General features: G+C 43.2%; 1 protein-coding gene across 4 annotated transcripts in view; it reads right to left on the bottom strand.

Annotated features, from left to right (window-relative positions):
• LOC126382627 (disabled homolog 1-like) overlaps nt 1-24,369 on the bottom strand; it is a 70,891-nt gene that overhangs the window by 24,555 nt on the left and 21,967 nt on the right. For 2 of the 4 annotated variants that reach the window (XM_050032609.1, XM_050032606.1), the window contains exons 2-3: nt 17,598-18,217; nt 4,986-5,125 (exon numbers count right to left, since the gene is read on the bottom strand). In XM_050032609.1, coding sequence (XP_049888566.1) covers nt 4,986-5,125; nt 17,598-17,667 — 210 coding nt within the window. In that variant the 5' untranslated portion in view covers nt 17,668-18,217. The remainder of the gene's footprint in view (nt 1-4,985; nt 5,126-17,597; nt 18,218-24,369) is intronic. The other 2 variants (XM_050032608.1, XM_050032607.1) reach the window with 2 other exon arrangements.

The raw sequence follows: 24,369 nt of genomic DNA, 5'->3' as shown, positions 1-24,369 counted from the left end.
GAGTCTTATTATTATTGCGGCCCTTTTTTTCCCTGAGCACCCTTTTTTCTCTCCCCTTTCTTGAAGTAGGTTTACTGCACTTCAACGTGACATACTCGAGTGCTAGCTAACAACAATAAGGTGAGATTTGCTGACAGAATGGATCGCGCTGCTGACCGACCGGCTCGCTCCGACAACTTCACATTGTGCTGACTGAACATCCAATCCAGCCTTTGAAGTACGTTTTTTCCCATGGATCTCGGCGGCTCCCCTTTTTCTTATATTCTCAGCTCTAATAAAGAAAACAATTAACATTTCCACCGTGTTCCATTTGACGCGACCTGTGTGCTTGACATGTCTTTCATAGAACAAAGCCTGCGGGTGAGGAGAGGAGGGAAGAAGGGAAAAGAGGAGAGGAGATAAGAGGAGAAGAAAGACCTGCCTGCTGCGCTGAGTGCGTCTGACAAAACTGCAGGCCCAGTAACGCTGATGAGTGGTCGACCTCTTCTGTACATCAGCTACCCTCCACTTCACTTTTTTTTTCTTTTAAGGCTTAGCTAATATTTAATACTCGAGCCATAACAGGTCACATTAATCACCATCAACCCCTGCCTCTGCAGGGCGATGTTAAAGGGACAGTTCACCCCAAAATCAAAAGTACATATTTTTCCTCTAACCTGTAGTGCTAATTATCAGCCTAGATTGTTTTAGTGTGAGATGCCAAATCAGCCGTGGAGATGTCTGCCTTCTCTCCAGCATAATTAACTAGATGGCACTCAGCTTGTGGTGCTCAAAGCGTAAAAAATAAATACATTTGAAAAACTCATCAGCAATGTCTCTTTACAGAACTCATGACCCAGTTACTCAAGACAATCCACAGACCTTGCTGTAAACAACCTTTTCTTTCCACAGAACTACACCCGGCAACCATATCACCACGTAGAAGGAAGTGTGCATCTACTGTTAGCTCACCTAGCACCACTGAGCTAGCTAGTGTTACAGCTAAGATGAAGAGGACGCCTTGTTGTGAGCAGTTTCATGACCATCACCACGTAGAAGGAAGTGTGCATCTACTCACAGACGAGAGATGTTAACATTAATGGCATCCTCCTTGGCTGAGCTGTAATATTAGCTAGCTCTGTGTTGCTAGGTGAGCTAGCAGTAGATGCATGCTTCCTTCTGTGCAGTGATACGGTTTCTGAGTGTAGCTCCGAAGAGCGAAAATAGCTCTTACTAGGGGTGTAAATCACAAGTTTCATAATAATATTATGAAACTTCTTTGGACAATGGAACAATATTTGCTAATATCAAAATGTGCCACAATATGATTTCAATTCGATTCAATTCAGGGGCTTGTGACTGATATGAGACAATATCACTGCATACCCTCATTGCTTTTTTTTCTTTGCTTATCTGGCCGGCAATAGCCCGCTAGCACTGTTTAAATGTTTAGGAAGAAGGTGCGTTTAGACGGAAATGGTGACAGACATACCATGGGAATTTCAAAATAAAGGCATATCTGAAAGATGACGATACATATCGATGTTTTCATTTTGTATTAGTGATATTAAACAGTTGATCATTGAAGCGATTTATCAATCCAGACTGATGTATCGTTATACCGGTAGTTCCTACGCAATCTTGAAACCCATCGGCTATCATCTGATGATGATAAAGCCTCTGGGGCAACGGCCAATATTCCAGGAGATCTGGTACAGCCGTGACTTCCTCTTCTGTTTGCTGGTCATTGTTTACGGTTTGTTTAGCAACTTGAGACCAGTCCAGACAACATTTCGGCTAATTTATAAAGAGCTATCTGCAGATAAATTACAAAAAAGCAAACAACAAGCTAAATCATCATCAGACAATAGGTGACGGATTCCGAGATTGCAATTTTTCCAACGCATTCAGTTTTGCTCTTTTGCTTTCCACACGGACTGTATACCCGCAAGAAACCAAAGCCCATTCAAGCACCACAAGCCGAGTGTCATCTATTTTCATTATATTATTGGAGAAAAGGCAGACATCTTTACAGCCGATATCTGTAACACTGGACCACTCACACCAAAACTATCTAGATTGATAAACAGCCCTACAGATAAGGGTAACAATATGTATTTTTGATTTTTGGGGTGAACTCTCCCTTTAAAGGAAAAATACCCATTCATCTTCATACAAATAAATGTACATTCATATAAGAAAATGATAGGCTGAAGGGACAAAGTGGGTATAAAGAGGGGAAGGGTAAAGAGAGGAGGATAAAGAGCAGAACAGAGAGAGATGAAGTAAGTGAGAAAGAGGCGGGCGGGCGGGTGAGTCGATAGATGTTGTCAATCAGCGATCGGCTTCTCCATTTGGTGGATTAGTCCTCAAGGCAACAAGAGGCAGCTCAATAGAGACCCCGTCCCCTCCTCTATCCTCTGCCCATATAATAGCAGGTCTGTATCGACTGCCCCATTGACTGTAACTGGCTAGTGGTTGGTGACTGCTGGAGTCATATGGAGGGCAGTACTGAAATGTCAGATCCAGGCAGGGAAAAAGTTGTTTTATTGGACATATCGCTTGGAATGGATATGGGTGATGAGAGGCTTTGCCTTCTGGCTATACCGCTCCTCTCATGGGGCTTCCCACACATTTAAGCTGCAGCGAAGTGTGTGAGAAGATACTTAAAAAGCCATGCATATACGTCCTCTTTTTGAGGAGGATTTATCCCGTAGCCACCTACTGCAAAGATGCTTATGTGCTGCTTCTCTCCGCAACAAAGAGAGTGATAAGTATTTCCTGCCTTTTACTTTGGAGCCAGTAAACACAGCTGGCATTTAAGAGGATACAGTATAAAGTTTTGAGAAGAGGAAGCATTCTATTTCTGAGCAATATGTCATATTGATATTTGACAGTTTGCCAAACCCCTCCCCTGAATAGCAACTGTCCAATTATAGCTTAGCAGCTGCAACTAGGTTCTATCAAGCTTTGGACTTCTCCACATGTTGAAGCGATGTGTTACTCACATATTTGGCATTTGAAAAGTTAGGATGAAGTTTTTATCTCGGAGAGCTTTCCGTTCATCAAACAAACGCTCTCACTTTTGACAGTGCCCTCTGTGCATCTACAATGAAAATAATGGCTTTGAGGGTGCAAATTTTGTGGCACATATAGCAAGCCCTAACAGTGCTGACCAAGCTAACAGCATTAACCTGGGAGAGAACCAGAGGGTGACCACTATACTTCTGCAACAATGCCACTCTGTCACTGTTAGTTGGGACTGCATTATCAGCAGTAAATGTCTTATGAACACAGTGCAGCCAGTGGGATACACACACAGCAATTTACATGCACTAACATGCACACACGACCAGCCCGGCTACCACAACAAAGAAAAGAGAGGCGTGGATTACAACATGCACAGAAGGAGCACGATTTTGTTCTCTGCTCAGGACGCCATTACTCCATTATATCTTTTCAAAGCAGATAACTGTTTGCTGCTATATTAATGCTCTGACTGTCACAAACATCTGCTTTATTTGGTGTCTAACTAGAGCTGGTAAAAAACATGGATGTATAAAGAGAACTGGATGCAGCATTCATTCTTATAAAAGTTGCTCAGTGGTGCATGAAGCCCAAAACATTTAACTGCCGCTACAAAAATTAGCTAGATGATCAGTGCTGCTTCAGCATCATTGGGCCACAGAGCAAGAGCACTAGAGACTTCCACCAGCGGAGCCAGCTATGTCCAGTTTAGCGCTACGCTAGCTTGAATTGGGATAAAACGATTTAATCTTGCGGCTCAAATGTTAACAGACCAAATGGATCTAATCCTGGAACAAGTCATTTTGTGAAGGCTGTGACACTCAAAAAAGTTTATCCCCTCATTTACAGACGCCTCTTTCACAATCGAAGTCTACAGGAAAAAGGTTTTCTGGGCCCAGTGGCATCACGTGACAGGCTTGGCAGTTGTAATATTGTGTGGACACTATGAAAATTGGTGTCAGAGCCTGGCGCACTTCCTGCAGGGCCTGGGGAAAGCTGCTAGCGTTCATTGTCATTCCAGCAGTTGACGACTGATGACACTGATGGTCACCAGTTAGAAATGAGAAGCCTGCTTTAGTCTATAACTGTCTGACGTCAAGGACCCATTGTTCAGAAAATTACTCAGAATATCAGGTGGGGAAATTTCATTGTGATATGCACATGTACGAGAACTGAAACCTTGGGAGCGGGAAGGAACAGTGAATTTACAGTATATGTATGTATAAGTCAACAAACTTACATTCTCAACCCTTTCATCTACAATCACTAGTATTCAGATCTTCTTCCAACTTACTGTAGGGCTGAATTCGACCTAATTCTCTTGCAACATTCTGTAAAGAAGACTGGCTAAATTATTATCTGGGTCACATTATCACAGTTTGTATATGTGCTACAAGTGTAACATCGTGGACTTTGTTGTAAAAATAGAAGGCTGTGACTGACATGAGAAGACATTCAAGAGGCAGACAAATTGGGGGGGTTAGCGTTCTTGCAGTCACACACTAAAAAGTGAAAATTTCCCACATTAGTGATATAAGCGTCTCAGAATGGGAAGCCAGTTTGCCTCCAAGGTCAAAAAAGCTGTATGAATAAATGCGGAGAGCTTTGAGCAATACTAAAAATACAGCAGCCTATTAGAGGGAAAATAAAGTACAAAGCTGCAACCATTTTGCAAAAGATATAAAAGCAACGTTACAGTAGCTACACGACAAAGAGCTACGGGATAATGCGGTCGGACTTTTATTTGTTCCGTCTGGTCAGTTCTTTACGGAGCTTCAGTGAGTCATATACAGGACAAGACAGCTCCCATGACTCATTCAACAGACAATACAGACATGCCCGAGCATGCCTTTTCCAAATCTGACTGTGATGAGTGAAGAGACTCAATGATGTCCCTGTAGACAGACAGACAGACAGACAGACAGACAGACAGACAGACAGACACACACACACACACACACACACACAGAAGTCTGCACCTTCAGCTTCATCATGGAGTCCTGGCACAGCTTGTCCCCGCGCGCCGCTGTCACTTCATCAATCCCGATCAGCTTGGCCTTGTAGCGCACGCCATCTCCACGGAAACGCTTAATAAGCCCCGCCTCACTGCGGTCCTGACCTGCGGCGGGAGAGAGAAGAAGAGAGAAGAAGAGGGGATGAGAAATAAGGAGGTGAAAATGAAAGCGAGTGATTACAGGAAACAAGGTTGTGAGCTCAACTGAATCTTACAACTTTAGTATCATGCCCTGCTTGAGGTATAGAGGCTACTCTGTGTGTGTGTGTGTGTGTGTGTGTGTGTGTGTGTGTGAGTTGGCTGCTCTGGTATAAATATTTATGGAATAGGAAATGCAGAATGAATTGCAAATTAGCAGCAGCGAGCAAAGATTGAAAGAAAATTGAACTCGAGATTGAAAATGAAGTTGGATAAAGCCGGTGGACTAAATGAGAAAACAACTGGAACATTGAGAACACTTTGCCGTCACCTATTGCACGGCGTTCACGCTGAAAGGCTCGGGTGGAAGGTTGCGGGGGTGGCTAAGTCGGGGGGTGCTTGCTCCTACGCCTCACCCACGCCCACAGTTCCCATGGGTGCTATTGGTGGTGACAAACCAGCTTGAATGGCCACTATTGAGAGGAATCATCTCGGTCCAGTGCTCACCCATAATCCACCAGGCCCTCCCTGGGTGATGGATGTAGGGTGGTGGGACGGGTGGTGTGGCACGGGAGGGGGACATTTGCAAATGTGTGTCTGGTTGGCCTCGAGCTTTTTAATGTCATCCCCTCCCTTCCTCCCTCCCATTCCTGTTGCTGATTATTCTGTCTGTCAATCTCTGCAGCTGCCCTGACACCACCTTGACACCGACACCTTCCTCATTTTGTCTCTGCGCTATCTGCCGTCGCGCTGTTTTGATTATGAGGGTGTGAGCCTCGAGCGCTGTCTCGTGCATCTGCAAATGTGTAAACCAGCCCCTTGTAACCTGCGCAGGGTTTGTCAGACACAAACTCCTGCCGCATTTATACAACGAGATAGCAAAATCAAGGTCACCACCACCTTTGAGAATTTAACAGTTTTCAGGTCCCTTGCTCACTCGATTCTAGGTCACGAGACTGTACAGTGCATCAGTTAACGGCACATTTAAGTAGCTGTCTAAGCCGTGTGCGAGAAGAGAAGGTTTAATATCTCTAACACAGACTGTCAGGCTGCACTCAAAGACCCTATTATACCAATATGACCTTATTCCACCCAGAAACACACGGCACTGCCTTCCATGCTGCACAGGTGTAGATTTCAGGGTGAACTGAGGGGGCACGTCCCCCTCAATGTTTAAAACATGCGCTTTGTCCCTCCCAGTAAAAACAAACAATTAAAGACATTTCCACCATGAACTGATACAGAAAGGCACAGAATGCAGGGAATTAAGTGTTCACAATTTTGTGGCAGATGACCCCCAAACCGCCCGTCTCATATGTGTCCCTAGGGATGCATGATATATATCGGGCCATAGATTATCAGTAATAATGGGAAATTCATAGTATTATCTATTATTCTGGTAATAAAATTACAACCGATAAACAAAGCTGATAATACAAAGCCAAATTGCTTTCACTGATGTAACTAGCGCAGCATCTACACCGTGGATAAACACAGAGAAGAAGAAGAGCAAGCGCAGCATGCTAACTACAGAGCCAAACATGTAGCCGCCAGTGTGGACGTTTTTCTGAGTTTTAGAGGAAGACAACACAATTGTGCCAGGGGCAGTGTCCTGCACGGGGTCGGGTAGACAGATGACCCGCAAAAAGCTGTGTCACGGTTAAATATGTATATATATAAATTCATGGGTACGGGCATGGGTAAAAATGAACTACACACGGGTGGGCAGCGGGTGAGAGCAAGAATATATCTTTTATTTTCTAGAATAAAACAAATGAAAAATATGAGGGTTTTTTTTTTTTTTTAGATTTTTTTTGGCCATTTTGCCTATATTGGACAGGACAGGTAAGCGTGAAGGGGGAGAGAGAGAGGAGGGATGACATGCAGCAAAGGGCCACAGGCTGGATTCGAACCCGGGCCGCTGCGGCAACAGCCTTGTACATGGGACGCCTGCTCTGCCACGAAACCACAGGCGCCCATATCCAACACATATCCAACCTCTGACCCCATTGTCAAACTCGTCACTGACATGGAGGACTCCAGCGATGAAACTTTGCAGCCCAAGAATGAGGTGGCAGCCTGCATTGAGTTGAAGACACCTTTTTTATTGCTTCTTGATCTCAGTCACATTCAAAGCTGCACATTCTGTGTGTAAGTATGAGAGAGTATAAGAGAACTTTCTGTTTCCATTGGTAATTTTGTTTTGTTTTCAGCTCCACTGATGTGTGGGGTGCCACAGGGATCTATTCTTGGTCCCATTTTGTTTTCCCTTTATATGCCTCCATTAGAACGCATTATCAGTCATTTTAATGGGGTGTCCTACCACTGTTACGCTGATGACATGCAAATCTACCTGGCCTTTAAGCCAGATAATGTTAGCTCTCTGAGGGCTTTAATGGTTTAATGAGTGCCTCTTTGCCATCAAGAAATGGATGACTTGTAATTTTCTGCAGCTAAACTCAGACAAAACAGAAGTAATAATCTTTGGCCCTGATCACCTAGCAAGAAAATTACATTTTTTTTGGTCCACTGGCAACGAATACAGAATCTACAGCAAGAAATGTATCACTTTTTATTCTCAACTAAACTTTGAACCACATGTCAACAATCTCATACAAACCTGCTACTTCCACCTAAGAAATACTACCAACACTAAATCAGCTGTGTCTTTTGCTAACCTTAAAAAGGCTTATTCATGATTTTGTATTCTCATGCCTTGACCACTACAATGCTTCAAACTGTTTGTCATTAATATAGGCCTATATTTTATCTACAAGTGCACGTCACACACTGAGCGAGCCGCCTGTTAATGACGCTGTCAGCAAAGCAGTAATGATTGTGCTAAGTGGCTAATGGGCATGTAGCTACTTCCATGTTTCAGATGATATGTCATGTTTGTAGTCGACCAATGAAGATGAGTTTACATATCACCTTGGGTTCGTCCTTCACCTTCGCAAAATGATCCCAGCCTTTGGATTTCCTGCACGACATGTTATTAACTAGCCTCTGGAATAACTGCAGGTACCAGCCCTGGAAATTAGGGGTCGCACACATGCCGTGTGTAGAGCTGATCTTCTTCCAGGCGCTGTTCATAAGTGTGTAGGCCTATCGTCCGTGGGACAGATGTAAAGCTCTGGGTAGCCCTGCACTAACATGATCAACTTTTCCGTATTTATCAGACTGAATATTTACAGAAAAAGGGGAAGATATCTGTCGGCTGTGAGTGGTTTGTAACGTGACTCCTGTCTGACTGCTGAGCGTGGCCTCTTCCTGTGTCTGTCCTTTCAAATTAGGGTTTTGATTTATTTTGACAAGGCGCGGCTCTTAATAGAGTTCCATGTTTTTTGTTTGTTTTGATTTGTTTTTTTTCTGCGACTAAGCGACCAATGAAATCTTGCCGACTTATAACCTTTCTGGTTGACGAACGTTTGGCTGACTATTAGGGGGCAGCCCTAATATACACAAACACAGATGATATTTCTTCTTCCATCCTTGCAATTTACAAGGAAACATCAAAAACTAAAATTAGAAATTTAGAAAAAAAAAGAGCAAATTAAGTGGCTTGTGCAAAACTCTATGTTCGAATGCAGGCACTTGTCTTGGCTATGCACACCCTCTCACTAATTCATGAGGGCACAATTCTCTAAAGGGGGGGAGGGCTCGATGATACTAAAGTCATTAAAGTCTCTAAGCAAGTGAATGTCAAATCTGGGTCTAATTCAGAACTGTTTCTTAGCCAGAGGATAATGAGTCTTATATACAGCCGCCGTGTACCTCTGAACATTAACAAGTCTGACGTGCACACACGTAGAGAAATTAACCCACTTTGATGACAAACTCACTCAAAAGACTGCAGACGTTGCTATGGATGTGCTGTTGCTTAAACCCTGCAGGACAGATGCAAGAGAGGGCTGACTCTTACGATAATTATTGCTGTACCTTATTCAAACCATCCCTCATACAGCTACTGTAGTCTATTCATACAGTATTATGTATTCCATCCAGATTTTACTGACTCATACACTAATGTAATGTAAAATGCATGCTGCTCCAGTTGCATTTTAAACACGATCGGTCCAATTCAGTGCAGCTCTCTCAGATGAGCTCTAACCAGATGTTCTGTGCCATTTGTTTCTTTACATACAGCGCGCCATTTCCCCTAATAACACTTCAGGAGAGATTTAGAGGTTTATGCACAGATCCTCAAAAAAGTAGGCCTTGCATACCGAATGAGAGTCTTGACACAGTGGCATAACTCGTACGCTACGTGCTCAGGGTTCAGATCAAGACGAGCGAGTGTGCTGTATTTGAAAACTAAAGAGCTGCGGGGCATGCTGTTTCATGTTGTTACACACTGTAAGAAAGGAGAAGAGAGCGGGAGAAGGTGTGTGTGTGAGTGTGTGTGTGTGAAGGGGGGTGACACATATTCCTCTGGCTTTCTGGATTTACAATTACCCAAGGTTGAATGGTCCTCACAATATTTTAGGCCCATAAGCCTGATGCTCATAATTTGTCTGACAGAGGGCTGCCTAAAGCATTGTCTACTGTTAGTCCGCGTCTAAGTGTATCCTACACATGGGACAACATGCCTGCCATTTGGGAGTCCTGGTGGTCTGAGATGCTGGGTTAGAATCCAGCCTTTGTCTCATCTCTCGCCTCCCAATATTTCCTATATGACAATATATTGTCCCAGAAGTAATTGCGATAACGATATTATTGTCAGTTTGACACCATTTTATGCCACAGATATAATCACAATAGCATAATAATGCCAGTATACCTGTTCAAAGAGCATTGAACTCTTCCTAAGAATATTCAGACAATGAAATTAAAATAATAAAAAGTAATAAAGTAATAAACACCTCTTAATATATACGACTACATGTATAGGAGTAGCCCGATATTACTCAGTTTTAAACTTAATACAAAATTTGGCTAGCAAAACCAAAACCAAGTGAAGCCTGATGCAATTAATAGACAAGCTTAGAGAAGCTCGCCAGTGCGCTGCAGTCAGCTCTTGGGGGTGGACGACCTGGGAGTTGGGTGGTTTGCTAGTGGATTTATGAAGGATGAAGTTGTTGGAAGGTAAAATTACAAACAACAGACTTCTTGGTTGTTGCCAGAGGTTGGCAAGCTAATGACTATCAGGTTGTGCCACTTGCACTCCAAAAGAGCAGCTGTAGGCCACCCGTTAGCTATGCTGTGTCGTCTTCAAGTTTGGTTTTATCTTTTTCGGACTCTTGAAAGAGGCTTCATCAATCCGGTCTCACTCCCAACTTGTCAAAAACCAAGGCTTGGTCAGTGACCCTTAGCATCAGATACCAAGGCACCCTTCAGCAGCAGTATGAGATGCACCAGGTGTAGGCATTTTAGTGCACTGACCAACTGCCGTGGTATAAAGAGCAAGAAAGTCTGCATAGGGTGGGCTGGAGGGGAGAAGGATAGGTCAAACAAACTCTAGACTTTCACCCGTAGCCTGCTGTTTGTGTCCACTGTCAAACCAAAGGTTAATCGATTTTAATTTTAATAACAACATAGTGTGCTAATATGTGTAGCCTATTATGCTAATGACGTATATCCCAAAAAGTTAAAGTATGTTAGTTACAAACCTACTATAAAACTATGATGTTTTTTTCTAAACCTAACCACACACTTTTGTACTCTAAATACATTTAGAATTTTTTTTTACCTAAGTTCTAAGTTTATTTTGAAAAGAGACTGCATGCATTTCACGAGTGGAAACTACATTTCTTGTGAAATCATTCATGGTTTATTTTGAAAAGACACAATGCATGTAAGAAGTGTAAATTGACACACTGTCTCTGGGCGTCCAAATCTGATAGTCTAGGGGTACCTACAGCTTCATATTTTACATGTAAGGCCACTGACCAAGCATCAGTATCTGACGAGTTGGAAGTGGGAATGTGTTGGCTTCATGTTGGCTAAAATGTTCTTCTGTAAACATGCATGTAAACACAACAGGCAATATCAAGGTCAGCAAACTGATCGAGGTCATGTCCATACATTGTGCGACGAGTCAATAATGTTATGGTGACAGCCCTACTGTTGCCCTCATTTTTCAACGACCTAATAAAGACTTAAACGCCATAAAAAAGCCAAATCTTCAAGAAAAAAAAAAGAAAAAGGAGCTGAGATTTAACAGCCAGAACATCAGAGGGCTTCAAATCAAACGCTACAATCACCCACCTGACACACAGGCCCTGCACCAGGACCATGGAGAGAACAATTACTGTTCGCCCTGCTCCATACTGTTTCAGGGCTTGTCTCTGATCACAGTGTTGCATCCTCCTCCTTGCCACACTAGAATGGGGACAGTGAAGGGACAGATGGCAACAGATGGAGAGTCAGAAGTGCCCCTCCAGATATAAGGACTTGGCAACAAGAAACTTTTTGTTGGGGTTCTGGGCATCGAGGCAGCTTAACCTTTGAACTTTTCTGAATGTGTATCTGTGTCCGCCTGTCTCTTCCTGTCAATGTCCCTGTCTACTAGATGGCCACACACGCCATGCATTATCCTATAATGAGAGTTTATACTATTGCCAACTGAGCCTCAAGTTCACCTACAAACGACGTACAATGTTAACCATTATTTTGTGCGTCTCTGCACAGGACATTTGACGTCTCATGAAATGAAAACACTAGGTATGTCCTATCAGCACAGGGGGCTGATGACTTTAAGCAGCAGTAAAGAGATTGGATGTCTGAGGAAGGCAAATCTGTCCTCGCCATCTGCCTCCCCCATGTGCACCAAATAACTTTAATAAGCCTCAGCAAACACACAGACACACACTTACAAACATTAACAGCAGCACGTGCGCCCTCGTCCACCGATGTCAAAATTCCTCCACCCAACTTTGGCATCACAGAGCAGATCGAGGACTCGGTTTAATGACTGATCGTTAAAGCAGTTACAGAGTTAATGAGGGGCATTGTGCACATCGTCGATGCAGACCATTGAGTCACTGTAGAGTTATTGATGTGAGCCTGGTGGTGATGGGCGAGATCATTCTTTAGGTGGGAGCTCCATGATGCTATTATCAAATTCATGGTGCAGCAGTGGGATGAACATTCGGTACCAGAAAATGATTTGGTCAAATGTGGGAAATAGTGTTTGAATAGGGTGAAATGGTTACTATTTGTACTGCCACTTACAATCTTTCCAATGTCATACATCCAGTACGAGCGCTGACTGGTGATTTCATCTTTTCTCTGCCTCCCTCTGTCTCTTTCTGTGTCTGTTTGCTGCGTCTTCGTCCTTCTCCTCCTCCTTTCTCAATGTCTCTCTGTCCTCTATTCCTTGTCTTTCTTTTTGAAATGAATCTTTTTTTTTTGCGCACAGATTACAGTGGGAGAGCAACAGTTGCTATGGAGATAGAGCAAAGTCACGCATGTAAAGCAATTCTGTTGATGGATAGAGGGGAGCTTTGGCTTTACCGTGGCAATCGGAGTTTGCTGCTGTGAGGTTTTGAGAGGAATGACAATCTATGACATCCCTAAAACAAAACCCAAGACAGTGTGTGTGGTGTCACGCTAAATGTTCTATTTTCCTCTAAAAAACGTTCTCTATTAAATTATGAAGCAATAATCAAAACATAAGCATCACATGCATTGAAGAATAATTATTATTATCAAATCTTTTTAGTCTCTCTCTGTCTTTCAGTCTATCTTTCAATTTTTTTGAAAACCATTTATCTAATCGACTTGGCTGGTATATTGTTAGGCCTCAAGGAACTGCAGTGTCAAGTGTGAGCTCTTGCGGTCCATGTATTAGTGGCGCATTACGTACACACTGTGTAGAGTATTGAGAGGGATTCCCTATAGAGTGTTGCAGGAATGAGTCCTTAAACCCAGAAATGAGTTCTGGTTCTCTCGTCTTGAAGTTAATGTTTTTTTAATAGGTTTTTGATTAGAAATAAGATTTGTGTTTAACATAAGCCTAAGAGATTTTCTTGTTTTGTTCTTCGACATAAAACACTTCAGTAAGTATCCCAAAAAGCAGGATGCTCACAAGTGGCTAAATGAGACTACAGAACAACATCGTGAAGAACACAGCTTTACAGACTCGTTTTGGTGGCGACGTTCAGGTCATGCAACCGTGGTGTAGTTTGTTAATAGCATAACGTTAGCTTTTTACCTCTGGCGATTGCATTAATGCCTGAAAAATCATGAAGTGATGTTCATTTGTAAGATGATCTTGCTGAACAAAATGCATTAGTATCATAATGTTTCTTTGTCACAGGGCTTATTTTCTACCATAATCCAAAATCCAATGGGAAAATCCCATAGGCTTTTTGTAGAGTAGAAAAGGCATTGCTAACTTCTGGGCTGGCCAACAAAACACCATTATCACTGCACCAACCTATTAACTGTTGCACTGCCGAATGGCATGTTGAGCACAGCTTGATTTCCATTGCTTGCTACAGTACTTTCAACAACAGATGAAGAAAGAGAAACCAGGGATGTTACACTCAAACATTTAACGTCAGTGATCTAACCTTCATAATGAATTCTTTTGTTTCCAGGAATAAAAGTTCATAAAGTTCTTGCATGAGCTCTTCCACCCAAATAACTGGTATACTCTATAGCCCCGTTTCCACCTTTTGGTATAGTACCTTTGAAACTAAAAGTAACCCTTCAGACATGGTATCTAGACCCTAGATCTGTTTAGTGTTTTCACCGCAAACAGTCCTCTTAAATGTGGCCGGGGCTGTTGTCACTCACTGCTCCCTCCAGCACTTGCTGTATTTCTCATAGAAGGAACGTCTGCAGTTGCAACTGTTGCACGCCAACAATTTCAGAACAAAATAAAACAGGCTGCAGTGAGAGTCTCTCTCCATGGGATATTTAAAAATAGCGGGTTTGTGCAGTTAGTCCTTCTCAGGCAAGCGCAGTAACGATGCTCTGCGATCCTTTTTTTTCTCTAAGTGATGCTTTGAATATACAAAGTTCACATAATCCGGTCGAAATGAATACATATATTTTTAACTGTTTAAAGATTGACACATTACGAAAAGTCTGTGGCATCCAAGAGAGACAAAAACACCACCTAAACTAATGGTCAAAGTTGTCATACTGAAATTCAAGGTGTGTTGATGGATTCATGTCGTCAACTCATGAATTGAGTAACATTACAAGTAAATGTTCCACCTTTAAAGTTGCCGACAGTCGGCCCTATGAATTGAGTTTATTTTCTCAGACTACAGCTGCTTTGAGAGGCAGCAAAACATCCTTTCATTTTGATAGTTATAGTTTACTAATGTAAAACTTGCCATGGTATGAACAGTGGTTACAAAACCAGCCACAGCTCAGCCCTGAGCAGAGGGATTGTCTGCTATAGACCAATGAACAGACTGCAGTGTTCACAGCTCCACCTTTTAGTACCAGATCTGTGTGCTAGGTACCCCAACAGAGGGGGGACCAAAAATGGGGACGGTACAGAACGGTTCCATTGGTACCATCCGCAATTTTTCACAGTGGAGACAGAAAAAATAGTACTGAACTAAACTGAACCGCACCGGACTGCACGGTGGAAACGAGGTTTTTCATTGCTCGGGGATGCAACTATGTGATGGCAGATGTATTGCTCAGGACTCAAAGAAGTGCAGTGTCGAGTTAGAAGTTGTTTGGATGAGCTGTTCTTGAGAAAGCTGCAAGCAGCAGTACTGGAGGCCAAGCAATTGCCGTGTTCTGAACAGGCACATTTCAAACAAGCACTGCACTAGTCTTATAAAAACCCCAAAACCTGAACTTCCTACTAGGGTAAAAGCATGACCTGCCTTACTACCCTAACCTAGCTCACTACTCATGTCTAAACCTGACCAACTCAACCAACGAAGGCAATGAGTACTATCCATACGGCCCATCACTAAGATACAGATAGACACATTGGGTTTTGGTCTTTTCATGGAAAATGTTGACAAGATGAAAAATACAGTAGCTGCAACCTTGTGCTTTAAATCACACCAATCTCCTCTGTTGCTTCCCCCTATATGAATATCAACAGTGCTTTGTCTAAACACATGTCATCAACATGATCCCCTGTAGTGTCCTTCACCTGCCCCAGCCTGAGCACAAACACCTCTAGCCGCGCTGCCTGAAACTCTGCATGCATTTATGTTGCCCCATTTCCATTTATATGGATCTAAATAGCATCTTTGCTGATTGTGACAATGGTCCCTGCAGCACATGTGATTAACATGAGGCTGATAGCCTGTGCTGATAGCCCCCTCCAATGAGCTGCATGGCCACGTGTGTAATAGCCCCCTCCCTCCGCTCTCCCCCCTCCACTTAACTCAAATCAATGGGCCCTCCTCCAGCCTGGCCATTTATCTGAGCGAGCCGACAGGGCCAGTGAAACAGCCACAGAGGACCTGGCCCCGCGGCCTCGTTACAGCCAGCCCGCAGAAGCCAGATTTACTGGACTAGCTGGAGTGGCTTTATTCATGGATGGAGAAATGAGGGGGAAAAAAAGATGGAGAGAGGGAGGGCACACGCTACAGCATCCTCTTCTTGCTCACATCCTTCCCCCCCTCCCTGTGGATCTCATTCTTTCTACCTCTCAATCCCCTCTTCTTTCCTCCTCTCAGCCAATTCAATCCCATTTCAATCTCCCAGTGAAGTTTCGGAGAATGCCTCGTCCTATTACATCACTTATGCTGTTCATCAAAGCGACAGGGTGTGAATTACCCTGTCCATGACACCTAAATCATGGCGCCACCAAACCCTGGGGCTACATGGAATAGCTGTTACTACATCTGGATCCCTGGGATGAGACAGGGAGCCTCTCGGCGGGCTTGACTGAGTGAAGCTTCTCTCCATGTAGTCCAGCGTTATTTAGCTCCATCCAAACATGACTTAAAGTTATGTTTACTGTCTGCCAAACATGAGAAAGCTGCCAGTTTACCATTCTGTCCTGACTCCCTTTTCTACAGGGAGTACTGGGCCGTCAGCACCAGACTTTTTTCTTACATGAGTCTTCATTATACTATTGTTGCTTCAACTCTAGGCATGCCAGTTTTGGTTAACTTTGCTTTTGACAGGCCAAGACCCATTAATCAGTAACTAATCGGCTAATTTTTAAGAAAAAATTAACAAAACTCAAAATTATATAAAATACACGAGGCCTTTCCTTTTAGTCTGGTGCTTCATTGACTCAATTTGAGCTCTAGCCAGGCCACCAGGAAGTGTAACAGGCTTTGAAGCCAATTTTCGTAGGGGCCAAAAAGTGGTACTGCAATTTCCGGGGTCCTTCACATGATGCCATGGTGCCCAAAACGACTTTTTCCCATTGACTTACATTGGGAAAAGAGACGTCAATAAATCAGTGGATAATTTTTTTGGGGGGTCCAAACCCCTGTGAAATGACTTATTCCACTATCAAAATTTAATCCATTTGCTTTGATAACATTTGGAAAGTCTAAAAGAGCCACAAGATTAAATAATTTTATCCCCATTCAAGTTAATGAAGTGCTAAACTGGAAGTTAGACGCTTGGTGGCTGTAAGTCTCTAGTGCGCCTGCTCTATGGGCCCTGTGATGTGGAAGCAGCGTCAATCACCCGGGTAATTTCATACTGTGGAAAAGAGCTTTTTTGGTTTCATGCTCCACTGAGCAGCTTTCATGGGAAGAAGTTTGCAAGTTTCTTAATACACCCATGGCTTTAGCACCACATTTCAAAAAGCTATCCATTTAGAGGTGGTGAAAGTTTAATGTTTTGTGATGTAAATGTAAACGCCTTTTTTTTTTTTCTTTTCATTTTTATGTTAGCCTTTGCTGCTCTGCAACGCGCACTAGCCGGGTCAAGTGGGAGCAAGCTAGCAGTGCTGCTCATTCGCCATTACCGCGGGATGACGTTGCTACAGAAACATTGTGGCCACCACTGGTCCTGCCAAGGTAGACCCAGTGAGTAAGCGGCTACATTTGAGACGCAAAACCCTCTTGGCATTGTTTACAATGTTAGCACCACTAGCCATGCTGACACTGTTAACGGTGCTGACAGAGTGATGCTAAAGGGGGTTTGTGGCTTAAAACTGAGCTGCATACTCACAGGGGTGACCTGAGGGGGGACCAGAGGGGTGGGCACAATGTTTCCACAGCAATGCTGTTAGGTCAGGATGGTGTTACAAGCAGAATTGGCCAAATGAGTAGCTAGCTCCCACCTAACCCAGCTGGTGCACAGTGGCCAAGGATAGCTAACCAGTGGAGATCAGGGGAAAGGGCAGTGGGCACTTTGTTTCCACTTGTTAACGCGGCTAGCTGTCTGTCTTCCACCGCACCCTGGTGGTGTGTAGTGCAGTAAACTGAAGAGTAGAAAGATGAACACGTAAAATACCATGGTTAACTGGTCAACAATATCCTCAGCGCTTAACCACTGTCATCCTTAATTAACACATTTGTTTGGCAAGTAGCATCTTACATACCTTTGATCCTCCTGGACTCCTTTCGCTGGCTGGTTTTGACACCCGGCTGGAGCTCGGCCTCCGCTGACATCCTCCACTGCTGGGTCCCTTGTCCTGCTTACAGCAGATCCACCATGGGTTAGCAGCACACTAGCTAATCCTCCCAACTCCCAGTGTCCAATTCCCCCACACTCCAGTCTTTCTTACAGTCGCTCTTTGGTGGAGAAAATCTCATTCAAATCCATGATGAGATGTCTGGTACTCCTCAATAAATGAAGATCCAGCATTGAAGGCTACGCTCTGTCACTGCTGGCCCATGGCATACGAGCACTGCCGAACAACACATGAAAAGATGATTGAGTTACGAGCTAGGAGATCCTCTCGAGAGCAGCCTCAGATCAGATTTGACATCTTCTGGAGTGTACCTGAGTTCTCTCCTTGAAGGTCAAGTATCACATGGTCCACTGTTGCTCTTTTCTGAGGGTCCACCTATTACTCAGGAGTAATTCCCTCCAGGGGGACACCGCAACATTGATTGAATCAAATATTGTTCTTCAGAGTAGGTCAGGAGTGGATATTATACTTTGGTGGAGCACTTCAGATGCAGTCTGACAGCCCATCACAGTCACTTGCTCCGAGCACTGCAAGGCGGAGAGACAGGAATGACAGTTAATGTTAAGATGGAGGTGCTTAAGAATTAAAAATGACATAAACACATGGCCCTTGATCACTCATTACAACATTAATTTCAAACACAAAATGGCAGGCACCAATTTAACAAATCAACAAAGATGTTATTATCTCTTCTGGATCATCAATCCTTAATGAGTGTGAGGAAAACGTGGGCCCACCCTGTAAGGAGACCCGTGGCAACGTACTTGACGCTCTTGCTTTATGTACAGCTTGTGAGTAAACACAGTACATTAAAGCATGACCGGTGCTTCTGTGCATAAAAAGCAAATTTTCAGAAGATGGATTGTTAATGCTCACAGCTCTGGCCAACGGCATGAGAGGAGGGGAAGTAGCAGAGAGCGATGAATGACAGGCTGTTTCAAAGCAAACTGTGGTGGAAATCCTGGCACAGTCGTCTATAAACTGGAACCCCCCACATTGTGCTTTAATGCCCTTGAATCATCCACTGCTAACACGGGGGCCGTGCCAAGCTGGCACCGCGGCTGGCACCGCTTCTGTTGGCATGGTGATGGGCCATTGTTGGAGAAAGAGGACTTCAGCTTACCCCGGCCTGAAAAGAGCTGCTGCACATCGAGCACCGGGCACACATTATCCTGTTTGACATTGTTTGACATTGTGAGACTGTGTGGTGAGAATGAGTGTGATCTGAGCGTCATTTTAAACATATTTGTAAGACAAGCCATTTTATTTCAAAGCTCCATATTTTTTCAACACTGTGCCTCCTCCTGGAACTGACAGAAAGATGACTTGTTAAATGGTCACACAAATTACAAATAACACATCCTTTCACTTCGTGTACCTGCATTTTTTGTCCAGATTGAGACAATGCTCCATAAACAGTGTCCCCTGTTAAATCTGGATTATCCACAGACCTCGATGTGAGCAGTTTTCACTGGAACTACTTTCTATCAATAAATAGTTCCTAAGAAAGCTATTCTTAGGGCCTATCGCAGTGAGGATTGTGGATTATCCAGAGTAACTGGGACACAGTCTGTGGATAGAGATGTTGCTGCTGAATTTTTCAGATGTCATTTTTCAATGTTTTGAGTTCCCCAAATGGAAACCCTCCTCCACTGTATTGTGGTGGTGTAAGAAATCTCAGAGACTGTTACCTGTAAACCTGGCTGGTAGCCATTTACCTAAGAAAAACATCTAAAAATGTATATGTTACTATTGTACCATTTATCCAAACACGTCCAATCTAATCAACAGAATAGGTAATTTGCCAATGACTCCCACAGTGTCACATATGACTGTTGCAGAGAGCCAGTGACAGGCATAGTTTTAAATATTTGGCTAATGTTATGAAAGATAGCGGTTAGGCACCAAAACTACTTTATTAGGCTAAGAAAAACAGTCAGGGTTTAGGCTAAAATGAGTATGTTTGTTTTGTAACTTACAAAACATACGTAAGTAACGTACTCAACTTAACAAACAGCGGTCTCCTGGGTCAAAGTCCCCCGTCTGTTTGACTCATCCACCCAACCTGACCTCCTCTGTATATAGGTCAGGGTGGCTCCTCTGTTTTTTTTTTTGTTTGATTGTTTTTTAAAAGAGGCATGACGATAAAGTATATCGTATCGTAACCCTATCAAACCTTATCGTATGGTATTGCATCGCATCCGCATTCTGCCCTCTTCTGCCTTACTCTACCTTCGATTGGCTTGCTCTGACATTCTTACCTTAACCCTTATCAGTCTCTGTCCTCTTGCCTAAACCTAACCTATCCAACAAACGAAGGCAACAAGTACTAGCCAATCACAGGGAGAGTAGGGTGGGTCATTCCTTCACCATTGTATGAAAAAAGTGCTATGTGCTATGTTGACTTTGTAGCTCTTTAAGGCAATGGTCACACATGAGCAAACGCAGGCTTGTAACCATAGCCTGCCGAAGTTCACCAAAGTTAACTCCACACGATGCAAACATGCAAATTTATTTTGCAAATTCTGGAGCAATTTTTTTCATTGTTTTGCACATGAAATGAACAGGAGGCAAATATTCGCCAATGTTGATTTCATGCACGTGTATCCGCAACCTTATACTACATCACCTGACTTCCTCTTTTGCTCCTGTCATAATTACTAAGGCTACTAGTGGTTGCCACCAAACAATAAATGTTAATATGAGTTGTAATAGGCTGCTTGCACAGACAACCTATACAACCGTTTTTTGGGGGTGGATGGTTGGATTTATCCTGAAGAGGGATACGAATATTACAGAATGTAATGTACAGGGTTCTAAGGTCACAAATGGGGCTACAAGACTAGATACTGCTGTAATGGAAACCTTCCAGATAAACCTTTTTTTCAGTGTAGAGATGCATAGCTTTGTGCAGTCCTGTATGTATGCATTAAACAAATTGATAATAGCCTCTTTACAGCTATCTGCCTCATTTTCATCCCGCAGACAAGTCCTTCAAGCCTCCCATTATTCCAAAATGAACTATGATGTTAAGACACATTTCATTTCCTTTAACAACAGGTCATTGCGGTTGCTTCATCACCACCGGTTCTCCTTGTGCATGACTGTCTAGACCATGTGTCACCCTTCATGTGTGCTTATGAGGCAGATAATGTCACCCAGGTCTGGGCGAAGGGGCAATCTCTCCATAAGAACGTCTCAGACGGAGCCTTGGAGTGCCAGTGATGGGAGAGGTATTTTCCATGTCACAAAGAACCTTATCAGAATGTAATTTTCATTACCAACGAGGGAGATATGCCTCATTGTATTAGACGGAAGAGCGATTTAATGTGATGTACGGCTGCTTGTCAAAACCAATGCTATCTAGGTCACCCAGACTCCCCAATCTGCTCTGTGTTTTAACAGCTCCCAGTGTCTCTTATGATTTGGGTCAGAGTTAACGAGCATCACTCGTTTCTCCAGCTACTCTCAACTGCGAGGGGATGTCAAAAGCCCTTGACAAAAGCCACCCTTTATTTATTAATTTGTTCATTTTAGTACTACCTTTCTCAAGTGCAAAGGAAAACTTCCTTGAGGGAAGTCAATTTGATTTCTGCTTGCCTTTCTTTATTCCCTTCCATCAAGCCGCCGCCGTCTTTGTCTCCGTCTGCCACCGTTTCACAAATCATCTCTTGAGATGTTTGTTTCCTGCTTGCGTCAGACTCTTTGCCCCGTAACCGGATTACTGAACAAAAACAGGCATGCAGTGTGAGAACCTGATGTATGGCAACTCTCTCTTCCTTAACATGAGGCATATCAATCATGCAAGCTATTGATTTTTCAGGAGAGGACTTGAGTGTATACGTTCACAAGGTGAACTCAGCCCGCAGGGCAACATGCAGGTGCATACATCTTGTCATGCAGTGTCAGTGTAGTGGGATGAGATGTGATCTGAATCTTTTTCAAGATGGGGAACAAGTCGTTCTTCGTTGTTTTGATCAAGATTGTCAGAAAGACGCCTACAACCTTTAGTGAGTTGATGTACAGGTCAATCAAAACGCTACCAGTCACATAAAAAATAACATAGAGTGTAGTTACTTTACTTTCACTGCTTCATAATTATGTAATTAATGCACATACTGCTTGACGTGATAATTTGGTTGCAATGAAATAAAAACTGTAATTTAGATTTATGTTGCAGAGAGACAAAGACTTGTAATTTACAACAAATAGATTGAGTTCTATCTTCGCAGTTGCCTCTGTGGATGAGAATGATTCATTAAGGCTGATCAGATTTTCAGTCATGTTTACCATCTCTCAAATATAATGGGCAATCACTGAACACTTGCTGATTTTTAAATCTGATCATTCTTGAGATTTTTTTTTTAAGCTCCGGCATTCTTGTAAGTCACATTTCCTCCTGAGACCTGTGTTTAATAGACTGCACAATCAACCTCATATTGTGAGACAAGCCTCCGTGCATCCTGCCACCGATGAGTAACAAAGGTGGAACAGCCATCTATCACTGGATATGGCCAATTACACCTCCATTCACTGTGGTCCCGATGGAAGGTGCAGTCTGTGCTCTCCAGTTTGCGTGCGGCTGCTGAGGAGCGGGGACGCCCCCCATCCACCAGATCGTCTCCATCTCTTCCTGGCCAAGGCTGGCATGGCCCGGGGCCGGTGCAACGTTTGTTCGACAGACCGGCTTTGGCACCTCGCGCTGGTCATCTTTGTTACAAAATGCCCCCCAGCTTATGGAGTGGGACACAACTGTCACAACCTGGTCGAGCAATGCTCCTCTGAATAGCCCTGCTGTGTTACCTTGTGTCATCTATGGCAGCGTAGGCCGGCCAGCTACTGCTATATCCTCTCGTTACATAAAGCCTTTAGTCAGTACTGTTGTGTTTATTTTTCCAAGGCTGGACATTTTATATTAATCTGAATCAGCTCTTATCACAGCCTAACAATCGACAATAAGATAGTCTTCTGTGGCCTTCCAAGTGGCTGATAACCGCTGAATCAAATATAAGGTTAATTTGTTTTTAGACAACCCGACTGCCAGAAGAAATGTTGGCATTGTATGTTTCTGTAAACCACTGATGAGTAACATTTACACATTATTATGTAGCGGATACACTGAAACTTAATGTGGCAACAATGCTGTGGTTAAAGTACGGTTAGATGTAGGCACAAAAACCACTTGTTTATAGTTAGGTAAAAATCATGTTTTGGCTTAAAGTACTGGGTTCTGGTGCACAATTCCTGCTGGAAATGCAGCTTTTTCTCAGTAAAAACAAGCGTTTTTTGTGCCACTTAGGCACAGTGGTGCTGTGAACTAAATGCTAACAAGAACATGCCAAAGTCACCATGGTGACAATGCTAACATGCTGATGTTAAGCAGGTATACTGTTTACTCATGGATGTATAAAGAGAACTGGATACAGAGTTGGAGGCGGGGTCCTGTTCATTCCTATGAAAATTGCTCAGTGATGCATGAAGCCAAAAAAGTTCTGCATATAAATTATACTCATCTACTGCATCCATGGCTTCATACAGTGCTGCAGGAAGGAGTCTTAAAATGCAAAAATGAGTTAGCAATTTTGCACTTCTGGTCAATGGATTTCTTGCATGACTTTTTGGTTAGACGTCTGAAATAAGGTCTGTGGTTACCACCAGCTTTAGAGACATTCACATTTTGTTCTTCAACATAAAATATGTCAGTAAATACCCCACTCCTGAGCTTTGAAGCTTCTATGTGTCTTAAAAAAGGCGATTGCTAACAAGTGGCTAAATGGGACTACAGACTGTCACCATGCAAAACATGGCTTTACAGCCTTGTGGTGACTTTGAAGTCATGTGACCAAGGTTTAGTTTGTTTATAACCTTACCGTTAGCTTTACTACTACTTTACTTTTTTCTCTTCATAAATCATAATATTGGTGTTCATTTGTGGAGATTATCTTGCTGAACAAAACTTGCAATATCATAAACTTTCTGCAATAATCCAAAGTTCAATGGGAAAATCCGGTTGCTTTTTAGAACCAAGGTGATGCAAACTCTTGGGTCAGCCGACAAAAAACGTAATCCCTGCAGCACTCTATTGGGCAAGCACACTAGCATTTCTCTGTATCCTCGTCTCCCAACAGCTTGGTCTTCGCTCACATTAATAACATTAAGAAAATAACTCTGGATTCGGCAACTAGAAAATTGTATAACCTTTAAAACACAATGATTAAAGTAAGGCTTATCAGGGCTCGACAGTGTGAGCGTTTCACTCGCATTTGCGACTAAAAATAGATGTGTGCGAACTGTAAAAAATATTTAGGGGCACATGTGCGCATAAAAACAATCAGCCGAAGCAGCCTATATTTTTGTCAATAAAAAAATATGATAATCTAACCGCAAATGTTGGAGGAACTCCAGCCGCCTTCCCTCTTCCCCGTGTGACACGGTTATGGGTGGTTTTCCAAGCCACTGTCGGCACAATGCGCTCTTGCGCCGCGGTAGCACGTACACAATGAATGGGTTTGTCGGCGGAGGTCTGTGCTTTGCGCGCTCTGTGTGAAAAGGGCTTAAGTCCCACTGTCGGCAGCGTTGAAATAAGTCAATGTGTGGAGGAGATGGACCGGGTTAAGCGGCGTATCTCCGGGGAAGCCTGCTCTGTTCTCCCCGTAGTTCAAATAATTTCAACTCAGAG

The sequence above is a fragment of the Epinephelus moara genome, chromosome 21, assembly GCF_006386435.1.
Source record: "Epinephelus moara isolate mb chromosome 21, YSFRI_EMoa_1.0, whole genome shotgun sequence".
Classification (NCBI taxonomy): Eukaryota; Metazoa; Chordata; class Actinopteri; order Perciformes; family Serranidae; genus Epinephelus; species Epinephelus moara.
The sequence above is the reverse complement of the archived record's forward strand: the minus strand, read 5'-3'. Positions and strand labels throughout refer to the sequence as shown.